General features: G+C 46.3%; 1 protein-coding gene across 4 annotated transcripts in view; it reads left to right on the forward strand.

The window, feature by feature from the left end:
• Window positions 1-25472, forward strand: part of Hecw2 (HECT, C2 and WW domain containing E3 ubiquitin protein ligase 2) — a 294060-nt gene that overhangs the window by 166241 nt on the left and 102347 nt on the right. For all 4 annotated transcript variants that reach the window (XM_057758416.1, XM_057758415.1, XM_057758417.1 and 1 more), the window contains 7 exons: window positions 5152-5259; window positions 8881-8975; window positions 13361-13436; window positions 17362-17531; window positions 18605-18747; window positions 22485-22585; window positions 22997-24379. In XM_057758416.1, coding sequence (XP_057614399.1) covers window positions 5152-5259; window positions 8881-8975; window positions 13361-13436; window positions 17362-17531; window positions 18605-18747; window positions 22485-22585; window positions 22997-24379 — 2076 coding nt within the window. The remainder of the gene's footprint in view (window positions 1-5151; window positions 5260-8880; window positions 8976-13360; window positions 13437-17361; window positions 17532-18604; window positions 18748-22484; window positions 22586-22996; window positions 24380-25472) is intronic.

Here is a 25472-nt window from a genome sequence, read left to right on the forward strand (position 1 = left end):
GTCTCTGCTGAAGGTGTGAACCTTGCCCAGACGTGGAGTAGCAGCTTTCGTTCAAATCCTAACTAGGTTGAATGTCCAATGCCTGAATGCAGCCACTGCTGAACCCGCTTCTCTGTGACCCGCTATGGAGTCAGAATTGTTCTCAATTTATGTCCAAGGCGTAAATTGAAAATCTTCTTATTTTATTTTCCTACCCCCCCCCCCCAAATACAGAGAGGAGACAGAATTACTTTGCAACAAAGGGATATTTGTAAGCATGACTTTTCATTTTTCTGACACAGACTATCATGAAAATCTTTCTCCGTAAATTTCATGTCTATGTTTAACTCCCCGAGTTGGTTAGCACTATAGTGGGGTCTTTGAGAAGGGTTTGCCTGTTTGTTTTTACTTTATCTCTAGAATCTGGGGGTAGGAAGAGCTTAGAGATATTCTTGTAGATATAGAAGCATTTCAAAATCCAAAATATATTTGGAAATGTTTGCTATGACTTATCATATTTCCTACATATTATTATAGTAAAAGATAATTTATTGTAGGTTTTCTGTAAATCCAAAGCTTATATATAGTAAAAATTAATCTTTTATAAATAACTTTCACGCCCAGTATTTTGAGAACTGAATTTAAAGATATTCTTTATGACTGCATGCTAGCTTAATTCATTAAGTCTCTACTCCTTTGTCTTTTTGGTTCGTACTGTAGTTTCTTCTCTAGAGAAGAAGTACATGCTCCTAGACTATAGCAGAAATGTCAGTCATGGCGGCAAGACAAATCGGAAAGAGATGAGAAGGAAACAGGGAAGACAGCGGGCAAAGAGTAAGGCGAAATCATGGAAGCTGCTGTGTTCCCAGGTTGAGTAGAAGGAAGACCCCTCTATGGGGAGAGGTTAAAGGTTCAGGTGAGAGAGGTAGTGAATTTGGGGGGAATTAGATCGACAACACTGTCATCAAGGGGAGTGGTATCTTGAACAAGAAGGCAACCAGGACGCATGAACATGGAAAGATAATAGAGAGAGACTCTAGGAAAGGCAAGGGTGATCAGGCTTGATGTCTTCCATCATTTGGGTGCTATGACAACCGTGTCTCTGTTCTGTGAGTTAGAGGGTAACTAGACAGAGAACATGGGGATAGTGGGGTAGATTTGGAATTACCTTTAAGAGATCCGGGGAAAGAAAGTGGTCAGCTGTAAACAAAACATTTGTAATGGATTTTAAATATTAGGGATTTTTTGTTGTTGTTGTTTTTTTACTTGATCATAGTGGAAAACTGGGTTTTTAATTCCTCTATGTTGCACTTGTAGAGAATTTAGAATTCTCTAAATTTTTATACTTGATTGCTATTCTCTTGGGGTGGGACATCTTTCCATGACAGAAGATTTCCATGTTGTCGGGAATAGTGACTTGGCCTGGGTGTGTATTTCAGTGAGTAAGCTCTTGCCTGGTGGGCATGAGACCCTTGATTTAAAACTTGTGTGCACTGAGCTCCTCACCAATAGTTTTCTACCCTGCATCTCATGATACATGCGATGTCTGTTTTCTTTCTACCCTATATGTCATCATACATGTGATGTCTGTATTCCCTCTACCCTATATGTCATCATACATGTGATGTCTGTTTTCTCTCTACCCTGCATCTCATCATACATGTGATGTCTGTTTTCTCTCTACCCTGCATCTTATCATACATGTGATGTCTGTTTTCTCTCTACCCTATATGTCATCATACATGTGATGTCTGTTTTTCTCTACCATGCATCTCATTATACATGTGATGTCTGTATTCTTTCTATCCTGTATCTCATCATATATGTAATGTCTGTATTCTTTCTACCCTTCATCTCATTATACATGTGATGTCTGTATTCTTTCTACCCTGTATCTCATCATACATGTGATGTCTGTATTCTCTCTACCCTATATGTCATCATACATGTGATGTCTGTATTCTTTTCAGCCTGAACACTCATGCGTGTGTTAAGCATTGGGATTTAAGGGACCCATCTTCCCTCCACATCCCTAACAATACCCTTTATTTCCTTGTTTCCTTCCCACCCACATTCCATGTACGACAAAACACATGAGGCTGTTCTTTGCAACCATGCCTTACTTGCTTAGTAGAATGATTGCCAGTACACAACATGATTTCGTTCTTTGCGACTTAACAAAGCTCCACTGTGTATCTCCACCACATTTTTTTATTCAGTCATCTGATGATGGGCATGTAGGCCAGTGCTATAACTTGTCTATGGTGCTTCAGTGAACACGAGCGCGTGGGTACATTTAGTGTCTGCTAACCCTGTTTCTTGTGAGTATATACGTTCAGAAGTAGTAGAGCTAGATCATTTGGTACTTCTGCTTTTAGGAAGCCTCCATTCTGATTTCTTTGCTGCTTGGGATTGTTTACATTCCCATCAACACCCTTCTCCCCCACATACTCACCAGTATCTGTTTTTTCTGGGGACGGTCATTCTGACTAGGGTGAGTCGGGCTCTCCATGTACTTTTAGTTTTTATTCCCTTCTGTGATAAAGATGATATGCATTTTCATGTGTTTATTAGCTACCCAATGGAGTTCTCTGTATGGGGTATGAACCATTAAAGTCAGAGATAATGATTGCTTATAGTCTGCTTAACCTGGGGGGCGCGTGGCATGCCTGTAGTCTACGGTGCCACTTCTCCTCCTCCTGAGACTGACCTCACGGTGCATGTGACTGGGTCAAGAGCTGCCCACACTGGGTCTCTGTCCCTGCCTCTTCCAAGAATAGGTAGCAAGATTATGTAGCATCTCTGAGAGTCTCCTGGTCCTGGAGAGCCAAGCCCTTAGAATGATTCTCCTCATTCCATTGCTGTCTGGTCTGCTTTGCTGATGTTGTGTGTTGCAGAACGTACTTAGTTGACTTTCACCGATTGTTTGAGAAGAAAGATCTCAGTGGGACCAGAAGGGCAGATGCCCTTACAGAAGCACAACTTACTCATGGGCGTGTTATAGTCAGAGAAATCCTGAGCTGTGCCTTCCTGGGGTCAAGGGTAATGGCTAAATTATTTTTAGGAACTCACTCAGGTCGTTTTGGTTTTTGCTGTTCTTCCGAGACAGGACTGCTATAGCAAGGCTAACCTGATAATTAATTATATTCCTCCTGCCTCAGCCTCCCAAGTGCTGGGGTTATAGGCATGTGCCTCCACTCTCAGCTGCTAGCTACTTATTGTAAAGAAGCTTTTTGAGCCGGCAGACACTTGCTACTCCTTGTCCATGTTTTCCAAGTAAATAAGAGTTAAGGTGAATTTGTTTGCAAAAGTTTGAGAATTCCTCTCCCCATCTGGGCAGCTCTGATTGTGCAAAAAGTAAGCGAAGGAACTGCCCTGTGTAACTTAGAGCATTAATACAAGCCCATGATTCCTGGGCAGGCTGGTAATAATGAGTCTAAATCCCTAGTGGGTCTTACGGTGTACGTACCCATCAGGAATAACATTCATCTGCAGTGAACAGGTACGACCGTGGTGTCTCAGCCAGATAGAAACTCACTATTTCCAGGTAGCAGGGAGCCTAAATACAGATGGTTTCAGAACCCTACAGACTATCACAGCTGCTTCTCGTTCCTTGCTTTGCCCCCCTAATTTGTGACTCTCAGCAAAGAAAATTGCAGGAAAAAAAACACAAGCAAAAAGATGCTGAGCCCATCCCCACCCACTTTAAACCAGAACAATCTTATCTGAAGTCCCCCCAGCCCCAGTAAAGTCTCACTTAAATCTTCCTGGTCACATGCAGCTTTGTTTAGCTGCAGAAGACTGGGAGGGGGCGAGTCTTTTGGAGCAGGCGCAACTGTTGCCTTGAACACAATTGGAATTAAGTTGGCCAAGAAGTTCAGTTTCCAGACAGCTGACGGTACGCCCAGGCACCATACACACCTTTGAAATCCAGTGTGTAGTGGTTGTCCGAGGGCCTTCTAGGCAGACATCCTGATCTTGTTCTACGATGGAGTAGGTTGTCTGGTAGCCAGTCCAGGAGAGCAGATGACGTCACAAATGGGACATGCTTTCCAATGCTTAGGAACTGCGGTCTTGCTTGGCCTTCCATACTAAGGAATCATTGTCTTATCATGTGATAACCGCAAATGACGTGGAAAGACCAGCCTGCTCAGAAAACTGTGGCTTCTAGAACCCTGAATCCCAGCCTACCATGAACACTGATAGAGATCTTCCTGAGCCCCCAATCCTGGCTCATTTTCTGCTTCTTTCCAGTTGGGAAGAGGGCTGTTTTCCCACGTACGACCATGCCCTTGTGTTCCGAATCATTTCTCCGTCTCCCCATCTTTATTGTTGTACTCTATCCTGCCTGTTTTGCCCACGTGACTTGAAAAGCCAATGCCGCTGTATCTTTTCCAAACAAAAGTTTCAAGCCAGTATACTGTAAACAATGTATCTGTCCCTCCTTTTGGCTCTCGTCATGGAAGGGCAGAGTCAGAGGCAATCAGAGCATCTTCTAACATGTTAGCTTTTACCTCAGGAGGTGAGGCGAGCGTTACTGCTTCTGGGTGGTGTGAGGAAAGCCTGGGAAATGCTGTCCTCTGGGACACCTTTGTTTCTATCTTTCTTCCACACCACAATGGAGACATTGCCTGTTACTGTTGCCACCTTTGTCCTGGAAGACATGATGACTTCATAGACCTCTTAACACTGGCCCCTCAGCTCTCCTGCTGCCTGGCTCAGCTGCCGTCCCTGGGTCCTTCATTCGTTCACCATGAGTTCTGTTGAATTCTCCCAACTCAGCTTGCCTCCTACCTTTGAGAAAGGTTCTGTAGATGAATTTTACTCCAGCCCCTTCTTGCAAATCAGCTCAGCACTGAAGCAGCAGTAACTTAACCCTTTGTTCCCCGCAAGATTATCTTTTGGCAATACCCTGGCCAAACCCGAAGGAGCCGTCGTCTTTCCTGTTATACCTTCAGTTTCACCCCCCCCCAACAGATACAAAAGCGGAAACTCAGATGGGCTAGGAGGAAGCCATTAGAAACAGCAGTCACTGGTGTCTGGCCTCTTTATTACCTTCTTTCTACTTATTTTAGAATGTGTGCTGATCTTTGAGGTAAGAGATGATGGGTTGTAATTAAGCTAAAAGTGTTTCTTTGGTTTTTTTTTTTTTTTTTTTTTTTTTTTTGACAGATGAGAATTCTCCAGCCAACTTCTGGGATTCTAAAAACAGGGGCGTCACTGGAACCCAAAAAGGACAAATTGTCTGGAGAATTGAGCCTGGACCCTACTTCATGGAACGTAAGCATGATGATCTTAAAATTGAGTAATATGCATGTGTGTTGAATGCATAGAGTCATATCCGAATGTTTTGGCTCTTATTCATATGTTTCTATCATGATGCCCCATATTAGAAAATATTTTGCTTTAGAAAATGCTCATCGGAGATTGAACATTTAATACTGGGCAATTAATGGTGACTTCATTGATATTACGAATCAGAAAGGATAGTTCAATGTTTTGATTGACTTAGGAATTTTGTTTGCTTTGAATATTCCTCATTTCTTACCAGCAGATGGTTACCTTTTGCGTGTAGGTCAACGGAGGACGGGTAAGGTAGTCTGTGCCTCCTTCAACGTCAAATGCTAACAATCAGAAATTGGATGCAGAGAATCAACCATTATCCAATCCATCCCGTGTTGTATTTGTGAATACAGATGCTAATATAGTATATAGTTTATTCGAGATACTGCGTCTGTTGGTTTTTAGTAAAGTGTGACAGGGCGTGTGTGTTTATATTCACTACTAATATTCCTGAGGCTACAGGGATTCTCAGGGTATTTTATGGAATGGTAAGAAAACAGGTGAATAAAATAGGATTGGTGATTTGCTAGTTTACCAGTCAGTCCAGGTTAATTCAATATCTTCAGAAATTTTCTTTAACAGATGGGAAAGCATGGGCTTTTGAGACTTTTTTTTATTAACACTGAGCTCCAAGAATTAAAATTTCTACATGTAAAGAATTTATTGTAAGAGAGTCTATGAATACTCGAAATAACGGGACTTATCAAAGCAAAATATCAAGTGCCATTTGAACAGATGGGAACTTGATGCAAACGTCTTTAGTGAGGTTTCTAAAACATCTGTAGCATCAAAAGTTATTTTAGAAGATTAGCATCTCTGGCCTTCATCAGTATTAAAGGTATCTGGTAGTTTCTTCGTTTGTCTTCTCTAGTGTGGCAATGCTTGATAGTCCCCTCTGGTCCTGCTTCTGCCCGGTATGCTGTGTCCTGCTTCACAGTCTGATGCTCTCGTTGTATTGTCTGTTGAAGCCCTGTCAACACAAGAAGTACAGCTGTGACCCCAAAGGGATAAAAGATACTTTATTCTGGAGGCCAGTGTGGTGGACCGTGGCCCTGGCACCCAGATTCAGGGTGGCCCAAATTCCATGTTCCAACATAGTAATTATGAAATTTTATCATAACAGAATGAAGAAAATCATAACCAAGACACCCTTCCTTCATTTATTTTCCCTTTGATTGAAAATAGATTTTTCCCATATAATAGATCCTGATTTTGGTTTCCCCTTCTTCTACTCTTTATCTATCCAGATCCACCCCCTTTCTATCTCTCATTAGAAAACCAGCAAGCTTCCATGAAATAATACCAAAATATACAATTTATATAGTATTATAGGATAAAGCAAAAAGTAATGCATCAGAATAAGACAAAACAAAGAGAAGAAAAAGAGCCCAAGAAAACGTGTAAGAAACAGACATAGAATCAGGCGGTGGTGGTGCATTCCCTTAATCCCAGCACTTGGGAGACAGAGGCAGGCGGATCTCTGTGAGTTTAAGACCAGCCAGCTATACAAAGCTAGTTCCAGGACAGCTAGGGCTGTTACACAGAGAAACCCTGTCTCAGGGGGACAAGAAAGAAAAAAAAAACATAGAAACACTCATTTTCACATTCAGGCATCCAACTGGAAGCCATAATGTATATGCTAGGAAAGAAAAAAAAATATGTGAATGAAATAAAAATAAAATGTATTTTAAAATTAAAAACAAACAAAAACACCAGAAAGCCCAGGCAGGACGTTGTGAGACAAGGAACCTCCAAAGACACTTCCATGCCGTTTCTGTCGGCCATCCACTGCCGGGCATGCAGCCTGCCCTTAAGAGAAGTTTGTTTCCTCTGTTTTCAGGTACAGTGCTGGACTCATCACGTGACAGGAACATGGGGAAGTCTCTGGGCCTGGAGTGCTGATCTGAGGGCATTATATGGAAAGTGGAGAATAATATAAGAACATAGGGGAAAACACAACCAAAGCCGGTTTTACTTCTAATACGGTTCTTGCCTTAAAAGGATCCCACGGTTTAAGAAATTGATTAGGTGAACAGTATTGCCAACTAAATGCCAGGGAAGAGGTAAAATCACTTTCCTGTTGGCGCTTGAATTCTTGGTGCTTACCTGGAGCCTGGGGGCATGATCTCTAGCACAAGGCCATCTGGTCTGAGGAAAATCAAAAGCCCATTCTTTGCATCTTTTCTGTTAGTGCTCCATAATGCCCTGAGGCTGTCTCAGATGGTAAATATAACACTTATAATATGCCACGTAGTAGACACGTGTCTTGGGAAGTGTCTATAGACCTCATCCTGCTGTTTAATAGAAATGGGCTTGGATCTTGACGCCTGGCTAGAGAAGGCAGAGTGAGTTTCCGCCTGTTCTTCATTCCTTTTCCCTTGTGTAAACCCAGGACTGTGGAACTGAAACCCTTCAGTGTGCTTAAGGGCTGAGAGAATAGTCCACGTTACGTCTAGGCAGAGCATCATGGCTTCAGAAAAGTCAGAAAGATGCAACTCCCAAGATGCTCCGGTCCACATAGGTTAAGACAAGGCATCAAACAAATGGAGTGTTTATCTCTGAGCTTAGAAGTCAAGGGTGTCCTTTTAACGTCTTCTTGAGCCGGTGTCTGACTTGGACCATCTTAAGAGTTTCTCAGCATTAATGAGATCTTATGTGGCTCTTTGGAGCTAATGGCACGGAGTCTTGGGGAAAAGGTGATTAAGCCATTTAGATAGCTTCTAAAAGTTCTGATATTGTCAGCCTCTGACCTAGAAAATATAATATGCAAAGGTTTTCTTTCATCTTAAGAAATACATTATGTTTTTTGTCTTTAGCTTATTAGAAATCCAGACACGGATGGCTTACAGGAAATCTCAACAGTTCACCCGTCACCCAGAGCAGGCTGGAGTCAGGGTTAGACGACAACAATGAGCCATGGCACTGCCTGGCACATGGCAAGAGTCGCTGGTCACGATCTTCTCTTTCTGCTCTGCAGAGTATATTCAGTATTTTGTTTGCCCAATACATTTGTGATGCTCTTAGGAAGTTTCCACAAAGCAGACAAACCTGGGCTTTGCGGCACAGGTCTGTAACCCTAGCTCTTGAGAGGCTGAGGTAAGAAGACTCAGAGTTCAAGGCCATCCTGTGCTATTATTGAGTGAGGTTCAGACTAGCTTAGGTGGCGTATTAAGACCCTGTGAGCCGGGCGGTGGTGGCGCACGCCTTTCATCCCAGCACTTGGGAGGCAGAGGCAGGCGGATCTCTGTGAGTTCGAAGTCAGCCTGGTCTACAAGAGTTAGTTCCAGGACAGGCTCCAAAGTCACAGAGAAACCCTGTCACAAAATAACCAAAAAAAGAAAGAAAGAAAGAAAGAAAGAAAGAAAGAAAGAAAGAAAGAAAGAAAGAAAGAGGAGACCCTGTGAAATGTAAGGCAATAGAGAAAAGTCAAATAAGCAAAACTCATCAGGAACTGGTCAAAATCAGTTACTGCTGGTCAGCAAAGAAGGAATTGTGTTCAGAGAGGATTGCCTGAGAGGGATATGTAGATTCATCTGTTTCTCTCCCATTGCTTTGCAGCGGAGATCAAAATCTGTTTCAAGTACTACCATGGTATTAGCGGAGCCCTGCGAGCCACAACCCCCTGTATTACCGTGAAGAACCCAGCTGTGATGGTGAGTCCCCTCAAGACTAGCTTCCTCCTGGAGCCCATTAAGAGTCCTATTTTTGCCTGGACAGCCCTGTCAGCGTCACGAGGAACAATGAAAAGGAAACACAGTGTGTTTCAGGAAAGGAAATGCGGTAAAGGCCTCCATGGCCGCATCTGCGATACCAATCAGTGGAAAAACACTTGCGACCTAGCTGTCCCGCATATCAGCAGCTCTTCAAGTGACCTATAGTGTTCTGTCGTGAAGGGTTTTACACGTGGACAGTAGGAAATGGTGGTGCTGTATCTCAGGTAGGTTTCCATGTGTTCGGTGTGTAAACGAGGAAGGAGTCCAGCGAAATGGTAGGCATTCTACTTGCCTGTCACCTGAGGAGAGTGTGTGACGGGGTCAGGTATGGGCACTTTCCTCAGAGGTCACGGTGTGTGATGGGTCAGGTATGGGCGCTTTCCTCAGAGGTCACGGTGTGTGATGGGTCATATGTAGGTGCTTTCCTCAGAGGTCACATATTTGTGCGCTTTCCTCAGAGGTCTGAGTTTAAATTTCTCACCAAGTGCTGAGTGAGAATCTACTGTTTGGTAAAATATGGCCGCTCTGGGAGCCAACTTCTTCATGGAGCCCTCAGGTGAAGGGTAGTCATTGCTTTTGCAATTTTCTGACTTTTTTCTCTTGGCAGGTTGGCTTTAAAAATCTGGAGTTCTCAAAATTAGGTTGATGGTTTAGGAAGAGTCACAGACCTACGAGAGTAAAGCTGTGTCTACTCAAACCTCTGAAAAACTCATTCTGAGTGGAATGAGAAAACAAAATGAAAGTCAACAGTTCCTGCATTCAGGGTCGTTTAGGCAAGCACTGGCATGGTCTAGCTAGTACTGAAGGTGGCGGGAATGTCTAGCCCACTGCAGTTAGGTGCACTGCCGTGACTCTCCCATGAGATTACCCCACCACAGCCTGCAGTTTGGGAATAACTGTGCTTCAGTATGACTTCAGAGGTCTGGGTAGACCACAGCACTACAATCAAGAGTCAACGTTTTGATTGAAAACCTCATTAATGGAAATGGTGGTCCGTAGATTTCTGAACAATCTAGAAGTACTTGGATCTGTATTTTGTTTTGTTTTGTTTTTCGAGACAGGGTTTCTCTGTGGTTTTGGAGCCTGTCCTGGAACTAGCTCTTGTAGACCAGGCTGGTCTCGAACTCACAGAGATCCGCCTGCCTCTGCCTCCCAAGTGCTGGGATTAAAGGCGTGCACCACCACCGCCTGGCTTGGATCTGTATTCTTGGGTCTGACCTGTTACAAGGAGGAGGCCGCTTGTTCATCCTGGTTGCCCAGAACCAAAATAACCACACAGAAACTGTATTCACTAAATCACTGCTTGGCTTATTAGCTCTAACTTCTTATTGGCTAACTCTTACATCTTAATTTAACTCATCTCTATTAATCTGTATATCCTCACATGGCAGTGGCTTACCAGCAAAGTTTTGGCATGTCTGACTCTGGCAACGGCTCCATGGCGTCTCTCTCTCTCCACCTTCCTTCTCCCAGCATTCAGTCTAGTTTTCCCTGCCTACCTAAGTTCTGCCCTATCAACAGGCCAAGGCAGTTTCTTTATTCATTAACCAGTAAAAGTAACACACAGACGGAAGGAGCTCCCACACCACTGACCTCCTTTGGGGAGGTCAGCACTACGCTGCTGTAGCAGTGTGGTCGTCCCCGGAGTACACACCATGTATTTAACTATTGTAAACAGCAACACAATGCTTGCTTAGTATGACTGTTCCATGCCTGATGCAAAGAATAGAGCGGAGCAAGACAGCTGAGACCCCACAGGTCAGGAAATGAGCCACTGTCCTAATCCTTGTGATCTCCTCTCTCACACTCTGGCAATAAATGAAGGATGAAAACCACCTCCTCATCTGTCGTTTGTATGTTGACGTTGACGTCATCACCATTGATCAGAACATATGGTGAGATGTGTGTCAGACAGAGCCCCCAGGAAACCGTTCAGCTGCCTGCCGGGATGGTCTCTGGTTGAAAGTGTTGCCTCCAGGTCTTCCTGGAATGGATCTACAGAGAGCACCCATTTAAAAACCTCCCTCTGGTTGCTGATGCAGACGTGTTTATTATAATGAATGGCCCTGTGTTCCAGGGCGATGCTTGGCCTTCCTTGTGCGATAAAGCTGTATTCTCTTGAGTTTTAGTTCAGATGAGCATTTTGCCGGAGAGGTGGCACAGGCTCTCTATGAATTCTTTGGTAATTGTTTTCAGATTAGTCTTTTACTGCACAATGAATTAAGTTTTTAAAATGAAGATTGCAGGGGTCTTCTCTTGTTCCCTTGGAGTTCCTTAAAATATTTAAATTCGTTTATAAGCCTGGTGTTGTGGCAGTAAATGCCTCTATTCCTAGCACTTGATGGGGCGGCTGAGGCAGTGAATTGTGACCTAGGAAGACAGTGTCGGGGCAAGGGGGGGGGGTGCAAAGGAAGGGAAGGGAGGAGGTAATTTTAAGGCAATCCATTCATCTTTTCTGCCACAAATAACTGAGCACAAGCAAGTGCCTGGTTAGACACACATGTTCTATTCCCGGAGGGACATGTCTTATCTAGTGGACAGTGTGTTCTGCTCAAGACAAGGCCCTGTTTTGTGGACCCGTGGTCCTAGGGTAGCCGGGAGTATAGATTATACTACCCTGTCTCAGGAGAAGTCTGCCACAGTCTGTGTCCTGTGTGCGGAATGTAGGGGAAACAGTCACAGAGATCTGACGTCTAGACACTTGGCTGTGGCCTCCACCCCTGTTAATCTGGGACTTGTGAGTCCGAGGATGAAATCCATTGTAATAATTCACATCTGTGTTGAGTGAGCACCGTGATCAGCGAGAGATTGGGATTAAGGGAGCTGGGGAGTTACGTCACTCGGTCAGGCCTGCGTGTGATTGCACACAGGTGTACTGCCAAGGCTGGGAAAGCGGTGGCAGGTGAATCCTAGGGCGTGTGGCTAGTCAGCCTTACTCTACCTGGTCAGTGTCAGGCTGATGACAGTCCTCATCGCCAAAGAAAAGGAGAAGAGGGGCTGAAACAGGAACTGAGGCTGTTCTCTAGGGGAAAAAACGATTGAACGATAGCATTCCATGGTTCTACTATTGCTAAGTCCGGTAGCCAAGCGCCCACCCTACAATACAGCAGAAGCCTGGATAAAGGAAGGATGCCTACGTAGTAATATATTACTACTGAAACTATACACTAAGTGTGCCAGGTCATCCTCCCTCCCTTACCTCATATCTCTGAGTGTATGTGTGTGCACATATGTGTGTGTGTGTGTGTGTATGCATTCATTGTGCATAAATATATTCTTCCAGGCATGGTGGTACATTCTAATAATCCCCACACTTGAGAAGCAATGGCAAGAATGCCATGATGTCCGGGCCAACTGGGGATGTACAGAGATGGGTTGAGAATGGCCAAGAAAGTGGAAGGCACAGTGACAAGCCAACCACCAAAGAACTCTTGCTGAAGGCAGAATAGTCAGACATCACCAGGGCAGGGGAGGGACACTGGCAAAAGCTGAGAAATTTGGTCAAATATTTGATCTCCTCTCAAGGGGCGGGTTCTCTAAATGAAGCAGGCCAACTTGAGCTATACAATAAGACCCTGTCTCAAATATAACAGGAACATTGCTGCCATCAGTGTCACACACATGTACAAACACACACCAGAGAGTGAGACAGACAGACAGGCAGACAGACAGAGGCAGCTGGCCTCAAATTTGTGACTCTCCTGCCTCATCCTTCTGAGTTCTGGGCTTATAGGAATGTATACCATAAACAACCATACTCCTATTAAGGGGAAAGTCAGAACATACAGTAAACATAGTAAGTTGATTATATTAAGATTTCGTTGGGCGGTGGTCACGCACGCCTTTAATCCCAGCACTTGGGAGGCAGAGGCAGCAGATCTTTGTGAGTTCTAGGCCAGCTGTCTCTGGGCTACAAGAGCTAGTTCCAGGACAGGCCCAAAGCTACAGAGAAACCCTGTCTCAAAAAAACTAAAGAAAGAAAGAAAGAAAGAGAGAGAGAGAGAGAGAGAGAGAGAGAGAGAGAGAGAGAGAGAGGAGGGGAAGGGAAGGAGAGAGGAAGGGAGGGAGAGAGACAAAGAGAAAGAAAAGAAAGAATTCAAAGTTCATATTTTTTTTTAATGGGGTAAAGATCAACTTTAAATATAAACCTTTGATCCTGTATTTTGGAATCTATATTTGCATATCTAAGATATGAAATTTTGAAGACATGCACTATAATGCATTTTGATATAAAAATATCATTGTATATCCAAACACATGAAGTTCCCTGGACCATTTGATAGCATGATGCTCGTATGAAATTTCACACCCATTTTTCTCCTCAGATGGGGGCAGAAGGCATGGAAGGCGGGGCTTCCGGAAGTCTGCACTCTCGGAAGCTCGTCAGCTTCACTTTGTCAGGTAAGTGTCTGGGTGCGGCCTCCAGTCTGAGGACGCTCAGCGTCAGTGGAAGGCATGGTCGTTTCTTTATCCAGCGTCATAGATGGCCTGTAAACCATGTTATTTTGAGTTCTTTTGCTCAGACTTCTGGAAAGTCACGTATGTATCTGACCATGATAAGATTAGATGATGATTATGTTCAGAAAGTGCTCTTTTTAGCAAGTTTCCTCATGACAACAGGACTGTGTGAGTATGTGAGGTTGCTGGCAGCGTGTGTAAATGGTTAAATAACTCTGCCAAGGAGCTTTGGGGATTTGAAACCACGCGTGCTTACTTCCTCTAGAGAAAGAAAAAGTTTGAAGCAAAAACGTAAAAGGCATGCCTTTTTCTGTGAGGGTTACACACAAAGCAGATGATTGTTTTCATGAAATTAAAAAATATTAATAAGTAAAAAGATAATGGTTTCCTGTTTGGTAAAACATCCCTTACACACACACCACTGACTGAGCTGAAACGCAACTGAAACTAGCATTAAAATAATTGGGGCTTACTGCCAAAGGGGAAGATGTTTTGACGAAACGTCATCTTCCACAAATTGACATTTTTGGGGAAAAAAAAGTATACATGTGCATGTATGTGTGCACCGGGCTGCAACATGAAAAGGTGAAATTTATTTTGTACATGGGGCACTGTCCGAGAAAGGTTTGAAAGCCACTGACCTAGTGAGAATGAATTGGCGACTGTAGAGCCAAGAGTGCGCTAAGAAAGTCGGTGCTTGGATTGGAGTTTTCAAATAGACAAGGGGACGATTGGGTGATAACTTATACAAAGTCTGAAGGTCTAAAGTTTATCCGGCTCTGTTAAAAAAAAAAAAATCAGTCGCTCTGAGATTTAACTGAGATTCCGTTTTCTCTGCCGAAAGAGTGTGAATGAGCATCAGCCTCTAAAGGCGATCCTTGGTATCAGCCACCTCCACACGCTGTGATGGTCCCATCAGGACCAGGCTGGCCATCATCTTCTTTAGTTTTGTGCCGTCCTTTTTGCTTCCTGTGGGGTGGTTAATTTGAGGGTCTCCTTTCCTTCCTTCGGCTTCCTGGCGAATCTCAGAAGTTGTAACCTGGTGGCTTATGGTTTAGATTGGGCCAGTGTATCTATTTTTCTTGGGATCTTTGGGGTTTTTAAAGTATCGATCTGGGTAATCAGAAGATAATTTAAAGCCCCATTGTCTAATGCTTGCCCTCAAACCGACTCCTGCTGGTGATGAACAGCTCCTGCTTTAGACCTGGGAAGTTACAGGGAGTTATAGACCCTGAAGCCCTTGTGGCAATTGGGAACAATTAGCCACCCCCAATGACGGTTTGCTATGCTCTGTTGACTTCCTGGTTTAGAGCTATTGAACTATGTGCCTGGCTGATGTATATCACTTCAAACATGGCAGTCTCATATCGATTTTGACTTCAGAGGGAATGCTGTTAACTCAGTGTAGGAGAATTGCTACCCGGAAAGTAAAATCATAGGGCATCTTCCTGAAAATAAGAAACAGGTTGTAGGACATCAGTGACTCCATCTTTAACTGCTTTGGCCACATCCCACCACGGTTCCCACGGAAGCTGGCTGCCTGCGGTGTGTTTGTCCTCTTTTAGATAGACGTTTGCCACATGTACCGAGACGTGTAAAAATCACAGGAGGGGGAAAAATAGATTCTATGATGTTGATTCTAAAACAATTAGCACGGCTGGAGGCTGACAGTGGGTAACATATTTATCTGAAAGATTGACGGGCTGGAATGGCTGCCTGTAAATGTTCTGTGCTTGATTATCGAAGGAGAAGCAAGGAAGAAGCCCAGAGACCTGAACTCTACAGCCTCGGCAAAAACTGTGTCTTGATTCGTGTTTTAAGTCTTACCCAAGTAAGGCTGGAGCTAGGATATCTAGCGTGGGTGCTCTGTGGGTTCGAGTTCTTCTTTGGTCTGCTGTGTGATGCGGAGTTTGTGAACAGGGAAACAAGGAAAATAAGGAGAAGCAGGAGCAGAGAGAAGAGAAGGGGCTGGATCAGCAGATTGCAAGTAATTGGCCATTTATCACTGTGTTAATGAAGATGCCTTCATCTGTGCAGTGTGTTGCTGCGGAGGAATTGACATCAAGGTTATCTAGCTTTGACATCTTTTATCACAATGACTGTAATCTGCTGGCAGGATGCGTCTGTGTTCGAAGGGATGTTTGTGAATGAATTGGCCCCGTCAGACTCTGTGGCAGCTGTTTCTGGCCACATTACTCCTCAGTGACTTCAAGGAAATCCCCTGCTCGGGAGTGAACTCAATATCTAGAGGCTGTCAATCTGTCTTGAGCCGGAGGCAGGGATACTCAAGAAGGGCAAGAAAATCAACGTGCGAACTGCGTTTTCTTCTCGAGGCTGCTTTACGCCAACAGAAAACGCGCAGCTGGTCAAGTGAAAATCTGCACTTAGTGAAGACCGGATAGTCTATGAAGTATCGAAAGTGGGCTCACTGGGATGATGACAGCAGCTTCACAGAGGGCCTGACTCAACCCTGCCTTGTCCCTTCGCTCTCCTTCTGATTTCTAGGTCAGCCATCAATCTGCATCTCATGCAGTGCTGGTAGCGTGGGTCCTTACAGTTGACCGTCTCCCTGTTTGCTGATGTATTATCCATCCCTTCCCCTGCCAGCTGAGACCTTAGATAGCCCTGGTCTGTTTTCATCCCATGTATCTAGGCCATGAGTTCTTGTGTCCCAGCCCATCTCTTCCGAAGAGTGAGCTCTGGGGGATACATAAAACCCAAGCCAAGGCAAGGGTGTCCCTGTGCATAACTGCTCTCTAAGCTAGAATGTTCCAGTTCTCCAGGTTGATCTGAGCCACATACAAACGCAGGCTCGTTCGTAGCTTTCAAGATGGTTTAGCTGCAGAGCTGCATGAATCACACTGATAGTCTCAGGAAGGTGCTGTGGGCCCAGCTAAGCCAGAATTAGGTCTGGACATGTGTGTGCCTGTTCAGCTGACAACCTAAATGTCTCCTCGCTGAGACGGTTTTAGTGACTTTTAGCAGCTCATGTCACATAAAACATATTGTGAAAATAAGGTAAGTTGTAAGATATTCCCTGAACATTTAAATTACTTTATAGGTTATGGGAAAAACAAGTGGAGAATTGTTTAAAATAATGGCACGCGCGTTTGAGTTCTTATAGAAGATGCATGACTTTTAGGATGTATCACAAATGAATGTGGGCTTTAAATTTTGACCTCAAGTTAGACTTGCTTCAAACTTACACATAGATACATACATGCATACATATATAGTATAGGTATTTGTGATTTTAGATATGTGGGTCTTTTTTGTGAAAGAACATTTTTTTTTTTTTTTTTGGTTTTTTCGAGACAAGGTTTCTCTGTGGTTTTGGAGCCTGTCCTGGAACTAGCTCTTGTAGACCAGGCTGGTCTCGAACTCACAGAGATCCACCTGCCTCTGCCTCCCGAGTGCTGGGATTAAAGGCGTGCGCCACCATCGCCCGGTGAAAGAACATATTTTTATTAACTGATTACTCTGAGTTTCTGTTCAGAGATTACCTTCCACTGTGGCTGACCAGTTACGCCGCACCATGAAGAAAATGGTGGGGACCCACAGACATGGGGACTCTAAGGGTTCCAGGTATAGGGGCATGAGGTCACGAAAAGGGGCTGCCTTTATTTTTGCCACCTGGGAGATCCCCCTGCCGGCTTCCTGCCGTGAGCCCTCATTCTCTGTGTGACAGAGAGTGACTGACTGTCGCGGCGTCACTAGCCCCTTTCTTGGTTAGGGCTTTGGGTTCATTAAGAAGGCCTGAGTCTCGTGCTAACTGGGATGTCTGGCTCCTTCCTCCTCTCTTCTGTGCTTTCCCCTTCCCTACTGCCTGTCCCCTCTCCCCGCTTCTCCCAACCCCCTTTCTTTAAAGATCTCAGGGCAGTTGGGCTCAAGAAAGGGATGTTCTTCAATCCCGACCCTTATCTTAAGATGTCCATTCAGCCAGGGAAGAAGAGCAGTTTCCCTACGTGTGCCCACCATGGGCAGGAGAGAAGGTCCACCATCATCAGCAACACCACCAATCCCATTTGGCACAGAGAGGTAAGACGGACCGGGGTTTGGGGGCGGAGTGTCTTCTGCCTGACGGTACTTGAGAGGCAGGCTCATCTTTTCTCTCTGCACTCTGCAGCCTTGAGTTGTTAATGAGCTTGGGCAAGGCGGCTGCAGATGTCCGGTTTTGTTAAAGAGGGCGCGCTGCCCGTGAGCTATTTCCTTCCTGTCAGAGCCACGTAGGCGCTAAGAGCGGCGAAGGGTTCACTATTCGGTACAATTTCGTGGGATGCTGAAGGCTTAATGATCAAAATAGATACCTTGATATTTTAAAAACTAATGCAAAAACTTCATGAGGAGTGAAACATACGAAAGTTTACTCAAGAACAGGAGAGTTACAGTATTATTCCCTGGCAGAGCCCAGCAGGGCTGGGACAAGGGAAAAGACTGACTTCTAGTGAGGTTTTCTACCTTTTGGACTAGCACATTTTCCGCTCATATTAAAGTTTCTCTCTATGGGCTTTAGCAAATGCTCTTTGTGAGTTCAGATCTTTGCTGGGTGAGCCACTCAGGAAGTCAGACCCCTGTGAAGGCAGATTGCGTTGATGGTGTTTTAGATTCCCTCACGGTAGGCTGCCCATCCGACACAGGAAGCCCCGCCTCCTGAGCTGTCTTGGGTTTGTTTGAGTGACAGGTCGTTGCTTATGCTTTTGTACTTGTTCTCCAACACCGGCTCTCCCAGTGGCAAACGACCCTATGACTCTTTAAAGTCACAGCACCCCACCTCCTATGTATTGAAGCCTAGAAAATAGGAAGTATTTTTCAGAGTGAACTCTAGAAGGCCCGTGGTAGCTACAAAAATCAAAACAAGAGCGCTCTTCCTATCACTCGTCTGACTTTTTACACAGCCCAACACAAAGCCAAGGCTACCACCCGGACGGCCAAGTGTATCAAGGACGTCTGTAGTCATTCAGATTTTAAACTTGCGAGGATAGGAGTTATAGAAGCCGGGAATGTGGCCTCTGAGTGCCATTTGGGTTCAAAGCCTAGCAGTGTCTGTCTATAAAATGAGAAAAGGTTCCACGTGTCTTCTCAGCCAGCGTGTGGTCCGTTTCTGGTTTCAGAAATACTCCTTCTTTGCACTTCTAACCGATGTCTTAGAAATCGAAATCAAAGACAAATTTGCCAAGAGCCGCCCCATCATCAAGCGTTTCCTGGGGAAGCTGACCATTCCGGTGCAGAGGCTGCTGGAGCGTCAAGCCATCGGGTAATGGGCTTTCACTGTGGGGGACATGGAGCTCAGTCTGTGCTGAGGCAGCCAGAGTAGCGCTTGACAGTCCTGGGGAGTGTCTCACTGAGAAGAACTGGGACGTATCTCTTTAAAAAAAATAAATAAATAAAAGTGTCCCTATGTTCAATAAAGTGTACGGGACCCAAAATACCCAGTTTTAATGGCATACTTTCTGGTGGTATCAATCCCCTCTCTAAGATTCGCCCAGTTAGCCATCGGTGACAAACCTCATAGTGTTCAGTCCACATGGGGGCGTGTTGAAATCTCGCTACAACACCCTTCATCGGACATCATATCACCGTCATGTTATCCTGCTGAATTCCATCCATGGAGCCCACCTTTGTTCCTGAAGCACAGAAATAAACTGATCTGGGGCCTTCGTTTTAGTTTTTTTTGTTGTTGTTGTTCCTGGGAGCTGTCCAAAGTAAAGAAATGCAACACGCCCTCACCCATTGTGCGGTGTGTATTTTTACGTCACAGGTACTAGCAAATCCAACACTAGAAGTACTCTAGGATAGCTCAGCGGGAGTATTGTGTGTGTCATTTTGCACCGCAGGGAAACCTTTGGAACACACAGTAGTGTTGGCAGCAGGAGCGCCTAGGGTGAGCGCTGTCCTGGCAGCGGTAGTGAGGGTTTGTACGTCAGCCCTTGGAATAGCACACGGATTTGCCCATGGAGCCTCGGCGGCTCCAAGAGGCATGTGATGCCATGCCAGCTGTCCCAGAGAGGAGGCATCTGAGGCTGGCAAGCCAGTGGTAGAGCTGAAATTTGGGGGCTCGAGACCCTCTTTTCTCTGAAACACCTTGAGTGCTGGTTGCAATTGTTGTTGTGGAAACCCAGCCCCGCGCGTCCTCTTCAGTTTGCTTGGGTTTCCGTTTCCTCTTCTGAGAGCAATTGGCCCTCTAGCCCTTCAAATGTGAGACTCAGAGGTCCTCACGAATTCTGATCCGCTTGGCTTGAAGATGTGAACATTGTGTTTGGACAGCCCACACAAAGTAGAGATAATACAAAGTTCTAGAAGCCTGATTTATCTGATAAAAGCTGAGACACGGCAGTGATTTTTTTTTTTAAGGAAAATAATTATAGCTTCTAGAAGACACATTTCGAGAGCTTTCAAAATTGTTTTAACACATATCAACAGTGAAAGATGATGACGAGGTTCAACTACAATGAATCCAACACCTTTCTCATTCATGTAATGATATGTGTGTATCAACTCTGTGTACTGACAGAAAGAATGATCAAGGGAGAGCTAAATCTCGTCAGTCCCCACACTGCCATGAACTCTCTGCTGCTTGAGTGAGTCTTCCCAAGAGCGGAACACCCACCGGGTCAACAGACCCAGTTCTATGTCTAGTGGAAGAAACGTCCAAACTACATTCAGGAAGTATCAGGACTGAGGTCTTTCTCCGTGCACAGGTTAAAAGCATTGCCGTCACACTAGAGACGTCCATATTTCTAACCTGATGGTTGTTTTCTATCCAGTTGCTTGAGTATCTATTTGGTGAACGGTAGCTATCGGAAATAGTTGAAAACGTCCAGGGTACGGCTACATGGGTTAAGCCACACTCCCTGATCTGTTTTTAAGGCATCTGTTTCGATGTGGCATTTTTCATGGCATGGCTGACTTCTCCCTGAAACACTTGCCATGGCCCCATCAGTGAGAAAATGCCTCGGGCATCTAGGGAAAGTCTTTAGTGTTTATTCTTATAATAATAGTAACGTATAGCATATGCTGCATAGTGATGTATCACAGCGGGAGGCAGGCTGAGTCGGAGTAGGACAGGACAAGCCCAGGAGGAGGACCATGTCCCCAGACTGGCGCTACGTACAATAGCGCACTCTCCACGGAGATTCTGCGGCCTCGGGGGCTTTGGTGCAGAACAGATGAGCTGAGGGGACTTGGCTCAGTTAAACTTCTTCCTAGTAAAGGTTCTCGCTCGACAGTTGGTAATGATGTATACATTGAGCACCTAGTAAATGTCAAGAGCTACGTTGGGTATTAGTGATGAGAGTCACCGAAACGGATGGGCACAGTCCTCTATACTCAACTCCTACGAAGCACTCGTTCTCCACCTTAACTGTCGCTCTGCGAGTCTTCCGTCATCGGGGTCGTTATTTTTTGGCAGAAGAAGGGAGGAGCCATCGGTCTCTTGTAACAAGGAAATGGCCTTATTAGAGGACCGAGTGTCAGAAGAGATGGAAGAAAAACCGGGAAGTGGGGACAGGGCATAGCATCTGCTGCTCGGTGCACACACGAGTGTGCAAGCACTCCTGTGTGTGTGTGTGTGTTCTCTAAATGCAGGAATACTAGGAGGACCAGAAAGAGGCGTCCCTGTTGTTAGGCAGATTATAGCGGTCCTGCTTTTCTGTCACGCACTCTAGTGCAGTTCGGGAAGAGAGTATTGATAGCTGCGTTACATCCCGGTATCCCGCAAGAAAGAATGGTAGGGAGAGGAACTCCACCCAAAGCAGCCCCGAATCGCAGACCGTGAAGTGAACTTGTGCTATCAGGGGCTTCTGCTGCAGGATAATATATGACTCCCGCCCGGGTCGGTCCTCGAGGAGCTTCCTAGCTAGAAAGCAGGGCTGACGCTTCCTGCCCAGTGGCCAGGGGGTAAAGAGCAGCATATCCCTAGAGACCTCAGCAGTGTGTGCCTGTCACTCAGTGAACACTCCATATGGGGAAGCAAGATGTTAGGTAGCATCCATCGAGGACAAGAAACGTGACGTCATGGATGAAATGCCTAAGGACTTGACTATGAATTCAGGTGAATTATCAATTGGTAAATGCATTTTTTTTTTAATTCTTAAGAGATACACCCAGGTGGGGTGGCGCACACCTTTAATTCTAGAGGCAGAGGCAGGTGGATCTCTGTGAGTTCAGGGCCAGTGGATTACAGAGTGAGTGCTAGGACAGTCTCCAGGACTACACAGAGAAACCTTGTCTCGGAAAAACAAGATTAAGAATGTGTTCATTTACCAAAGCTATGTAGGTAGGTTGATGCCACAATGCTAGCTAGCTAGTAGCTCTCTTATGTCCAGTGCTGCAGACGTGTCTCTTTCCAGAACGGCCAGTAGAGGGCAGTGTGAGCGCAGAAATAGTGTGATTTTCATTAGCCTTTTGGTTGGTCTCTAATTAGAAGTCAATCTTCACTTGGCTCACAGTTGCTTGCATCTGAATCTGGGAAATAGACATGGGCTTGAAATAGCTGGATAATTCCATCTTTAGCCAAGCCAGCAGCCTAAGGCAAGCCAGAAAATGAGCAATCCAGTTGTGGTCCTCTCTAGTGCCAGACATGGGATGAATGTGGTTCCCGCTCATTGCGGAACTCCTTGTCAGGACCTGAGACTCAGTGGGAGGCCAGGTCCCCTGAGATCACGAGCCAGCAGCCTTACTCCTTATTTTGTTGGTGAGGAAGGGGAGGTGGGCACCCTCTCCTGCTCACCCAGTTGGGGCAGTTGTCTGGGGGTGACCTGGTCTTGTGTTCTCATATCGCTCTTTCCCCTTTGATGTGTCCTATAGCAAGGCTTTCCTGTGTCCCTGGGTCACTTGTGCAAATGAATAACAACACATCAGGTCGTACTGAACTCGAGCCTGTTTTTACTTAAAACTCTGAAGGTTCCAGGGGCCGTCTATGGGGCGTGGGGTAGCCCCGTGGGAGGAAGGCAAAGGCATAGTCAGGCTGAATGGCCGTTTCTCCTCTTGCAGTGATCAAATGCTCAGCTACAACCTCGGCCGAAGGCTCCCAGCGGACCACGTGAGTGGCTACCTCCAGTTTAAAGTAGAAGTCACGTCCTCTGTCCATGAAGGTGAGATGCCTGCGCAAACACGTAAGCACGTGCCGTGTTCACTCGGTTGATAGTTAGCATGTGAACGAGACAGTTTCATGTCCGGTGCCAAAGGTGAAATGGATTCCCAGTGATTGCCTGTCATCTTTCAGAGTGCTTAGGAAAGTTTCTTTAGCAAAGATACCCCCCCCCCCCCCGGAGAGCTTTGTTTGTGCCCTGAAGCTAGGCTGAAGTTTCTTGCAGGAGAGAGCGCATCTACAGCTCCTGCCCCAAACTTTCTGCAGGATACTTGTTTAGCAAGGACTAGTGAACCCGAGCAGCCCATGCTGCCCCGGGTCGCGTGGGATGACGGAGCTTAGCAAGCTGGTTAGTGTCAGAACAGTAGATTTCTCTGTCTTCTTTCTGCTCACCAACGCTGCTCTCCTCACCCAGATGCATCTCCCGAAGCTGTTGGCACCATCCTCGGAGTCAACACTGTTAACGGAGACCTGGGCAGCCCTTCTGATGACGAAGATCTGCCCGGGAGCCATCACGACAGCACCGTTTGCGCCAATGGACCAGTGTCTGAGGACAGTGCCGCCGAGGGGACCCCCAAACATTCTTTCCGGACTAGCTCTACTCTGGAGATGGACACAGAGGACTTAATCTCTACTTCCTCAAGGACCTCACCTCCCAGAGGCCGCCAGGATTCCCTCAACGATTACTTAGATGCTATTGAACACAATGGTCCCTCCAGGCCAGGGGCGGCCACCTCCTCCGAGCGGCCCATAGGAGCCTCTCCCAAACTGAGGAGCAGTTTCCCCACTGACACAAGACTCAATGCGATGCTCCACATAGACTCGGATGAAGAAGACCACGAGTTCCAGCAAGATCTAGGCTACCCGTCTTCCTTGGAGGAGGAAGGGGGCTTGGTCATGTTCAGTAGAGCATCCAGAAGTGATGCGGGGAGCCTGGCATCTCAGACCAAGCCAGAGGAGGACAACCCCGGTGAGAACGAGGATGCCTCTGTTCACGAAGTCGCTTCCTTGGAAGAGAGGCCGGAGAACCTTCCAGAGGTTGCGGATGGCTCATTGCCCTCATGTGCAGCCCCTGATGACAACGAAGCCAGCCTAGAGCCCCATCCCGGTGCTGACCAGGGCGGCGCTGAATTGTCAGGCTCTCAAGAGGCTGATCAGACCCCGAGTGGTGCGGACACGGGAGCCTCTGACACGTCTGGAGGGAGCCACAGAGCTGCCAGTGAGACCGAGTCCCTGGACCAGGGATCCGAACCTTCCCAGGTGTCCTCGGAGACAGAACCCAGTGACCCTGCCAGGACAGAGAGCGTCAGTGAGGCCAGCACCCGGCCTGAGGGGGAGAGCGACCTGGAAGGTGCTGACAGCTCGTGCAACGACAGCGTGACCACACAGCTGTCCTCAGTGGACACACGGTGCTCATCTCTGGAGAGTGCGCGATACCCAGAAACCCCAGCCTTTTCTTCCCAAGAAGAGGAAGAGGGGGCCTGTGCAGCTGAGCCTACCAGCAGCGGCCCGGCAGAGGGGTCGCAGGAGTCCATCTGCACTCCGGGTTCCTTACCTGCTGTGCAGGTGCCCAATGGAGGAGAAGCGGAAGGGCCAGGGGCTGAGGCTGCCACTCTGTCTGAGCAGGGGGAGCTGGGGGAGGTCTGGCAGAGGAGGGAGAGTCTGGAGGGAGCTGCTGCTGCTGCTGCTGCTGCTCCTGTTGCTGCCACTGAGAGCCAGCCCCAGGAGGATGGGGAAGCTGGGGACAGCCAAGGTGCCTGCGAAGGGGCTGCTGCCCAGGAGGAGGGCGCCACCGGAGGTAGGAAAAAGAAGACAGCATGACTCTTGGCTTAAGCATAGCTGTTCAAAAATAAATTTTAAAGTTTCCCTCCCCGTAAAGGATAATACAGCTTGCACGTGTGGGTGAGTGGACAGGTAGAATCCTCACCTGGGCTCAGGCATCAGCAAATGGATTAAGAAGGGGAAGAGGTAGCTGGGCAGTGGTGGTGGCGCACGCCTTCTATCCCAGCACTCGGGAGGCAGAGGCAGGCGCATCTCTGTGAGTTCAAGGCCAGCCTGGTCTACAAGAGCAAGTTCCAGGACAGGCTCCAAAGCTACAGAGAAACCCTGTCTCAGGGGGAAAAAAAAAAAAAAGGAAAAAAGGTGGGGAGGGAGAGGTGAAAGCAGGTGACAAATTATAGATACCTGAAACCCTCCTGTGTATCAGGCCTTCCAGTCCAGATCAGGGAGGCCAGACCGGGGCTTCACCGCTCCCGTAACCGGGGGAGAAGAAGACATGGTTTTTGTGCCCATAGACCTCCCTCAGTTCCAATTCAGTCTTTTTAAAACCTGGATCCTCTATTGCTGCCGTAAGAGGCCCGGCACACAGCAGTCTTCAACCTTCAATAAGATACAGAATCGGTCCCTGCCTTAATGTAATGCGTGGGGGTTATCAAAAGTTCCTCTTTCTTAAAAGCCCCGCTGTGGGCTCTGCATCGAAACTTGGTCCAAGAAAGGTCAGCTGTGTTGAGTGGTCGTGCCAGCGCGTGAAGATGGAGAACAGGGGCAAGGTGTTCAGACATAAAATCTGCCGTGAACCTTAGCGAACGTGGCTCCCAAGAGTGATTTATTTAAAATGCTCTAGAGAGGGGCAGTCAAAAAGAGAAGGGACGGTTTCATGTGCCCAAGTAGCAAAGACTCAAATAGAAACCATTCCTTTTCTTTTGGAGTGGCGATTGGTGCTGTGGCCTTGAGGTTACGTACCAGGCAAGCACTGTGTGAAGGACGTTCACCCCAGTCCTAGGAATTGTTTTCTTATTGTGTGATTTATTTTTCTGCCTAAGTTACCATGTTCTTTCCCTCCGATTCCTATTTTGCTTTCCGTCAACTTATGGTCACTTTGTGACCCTGTT

Source organism: Chionomys nivalis, chromosome 26 (assembly GCF_950005125.1).
Source record: "Chionomys nivalis chromosome 26, mChiNiv1.1, whole genome shotgun sequence".
Classification (NCBI taxonomy): domain Eukaryota; kingdom Metazoa; phylum Chordata; class Mammalia; order Rodentia; family Cricetidae; genus Chionomys; species Chionomys nivalis.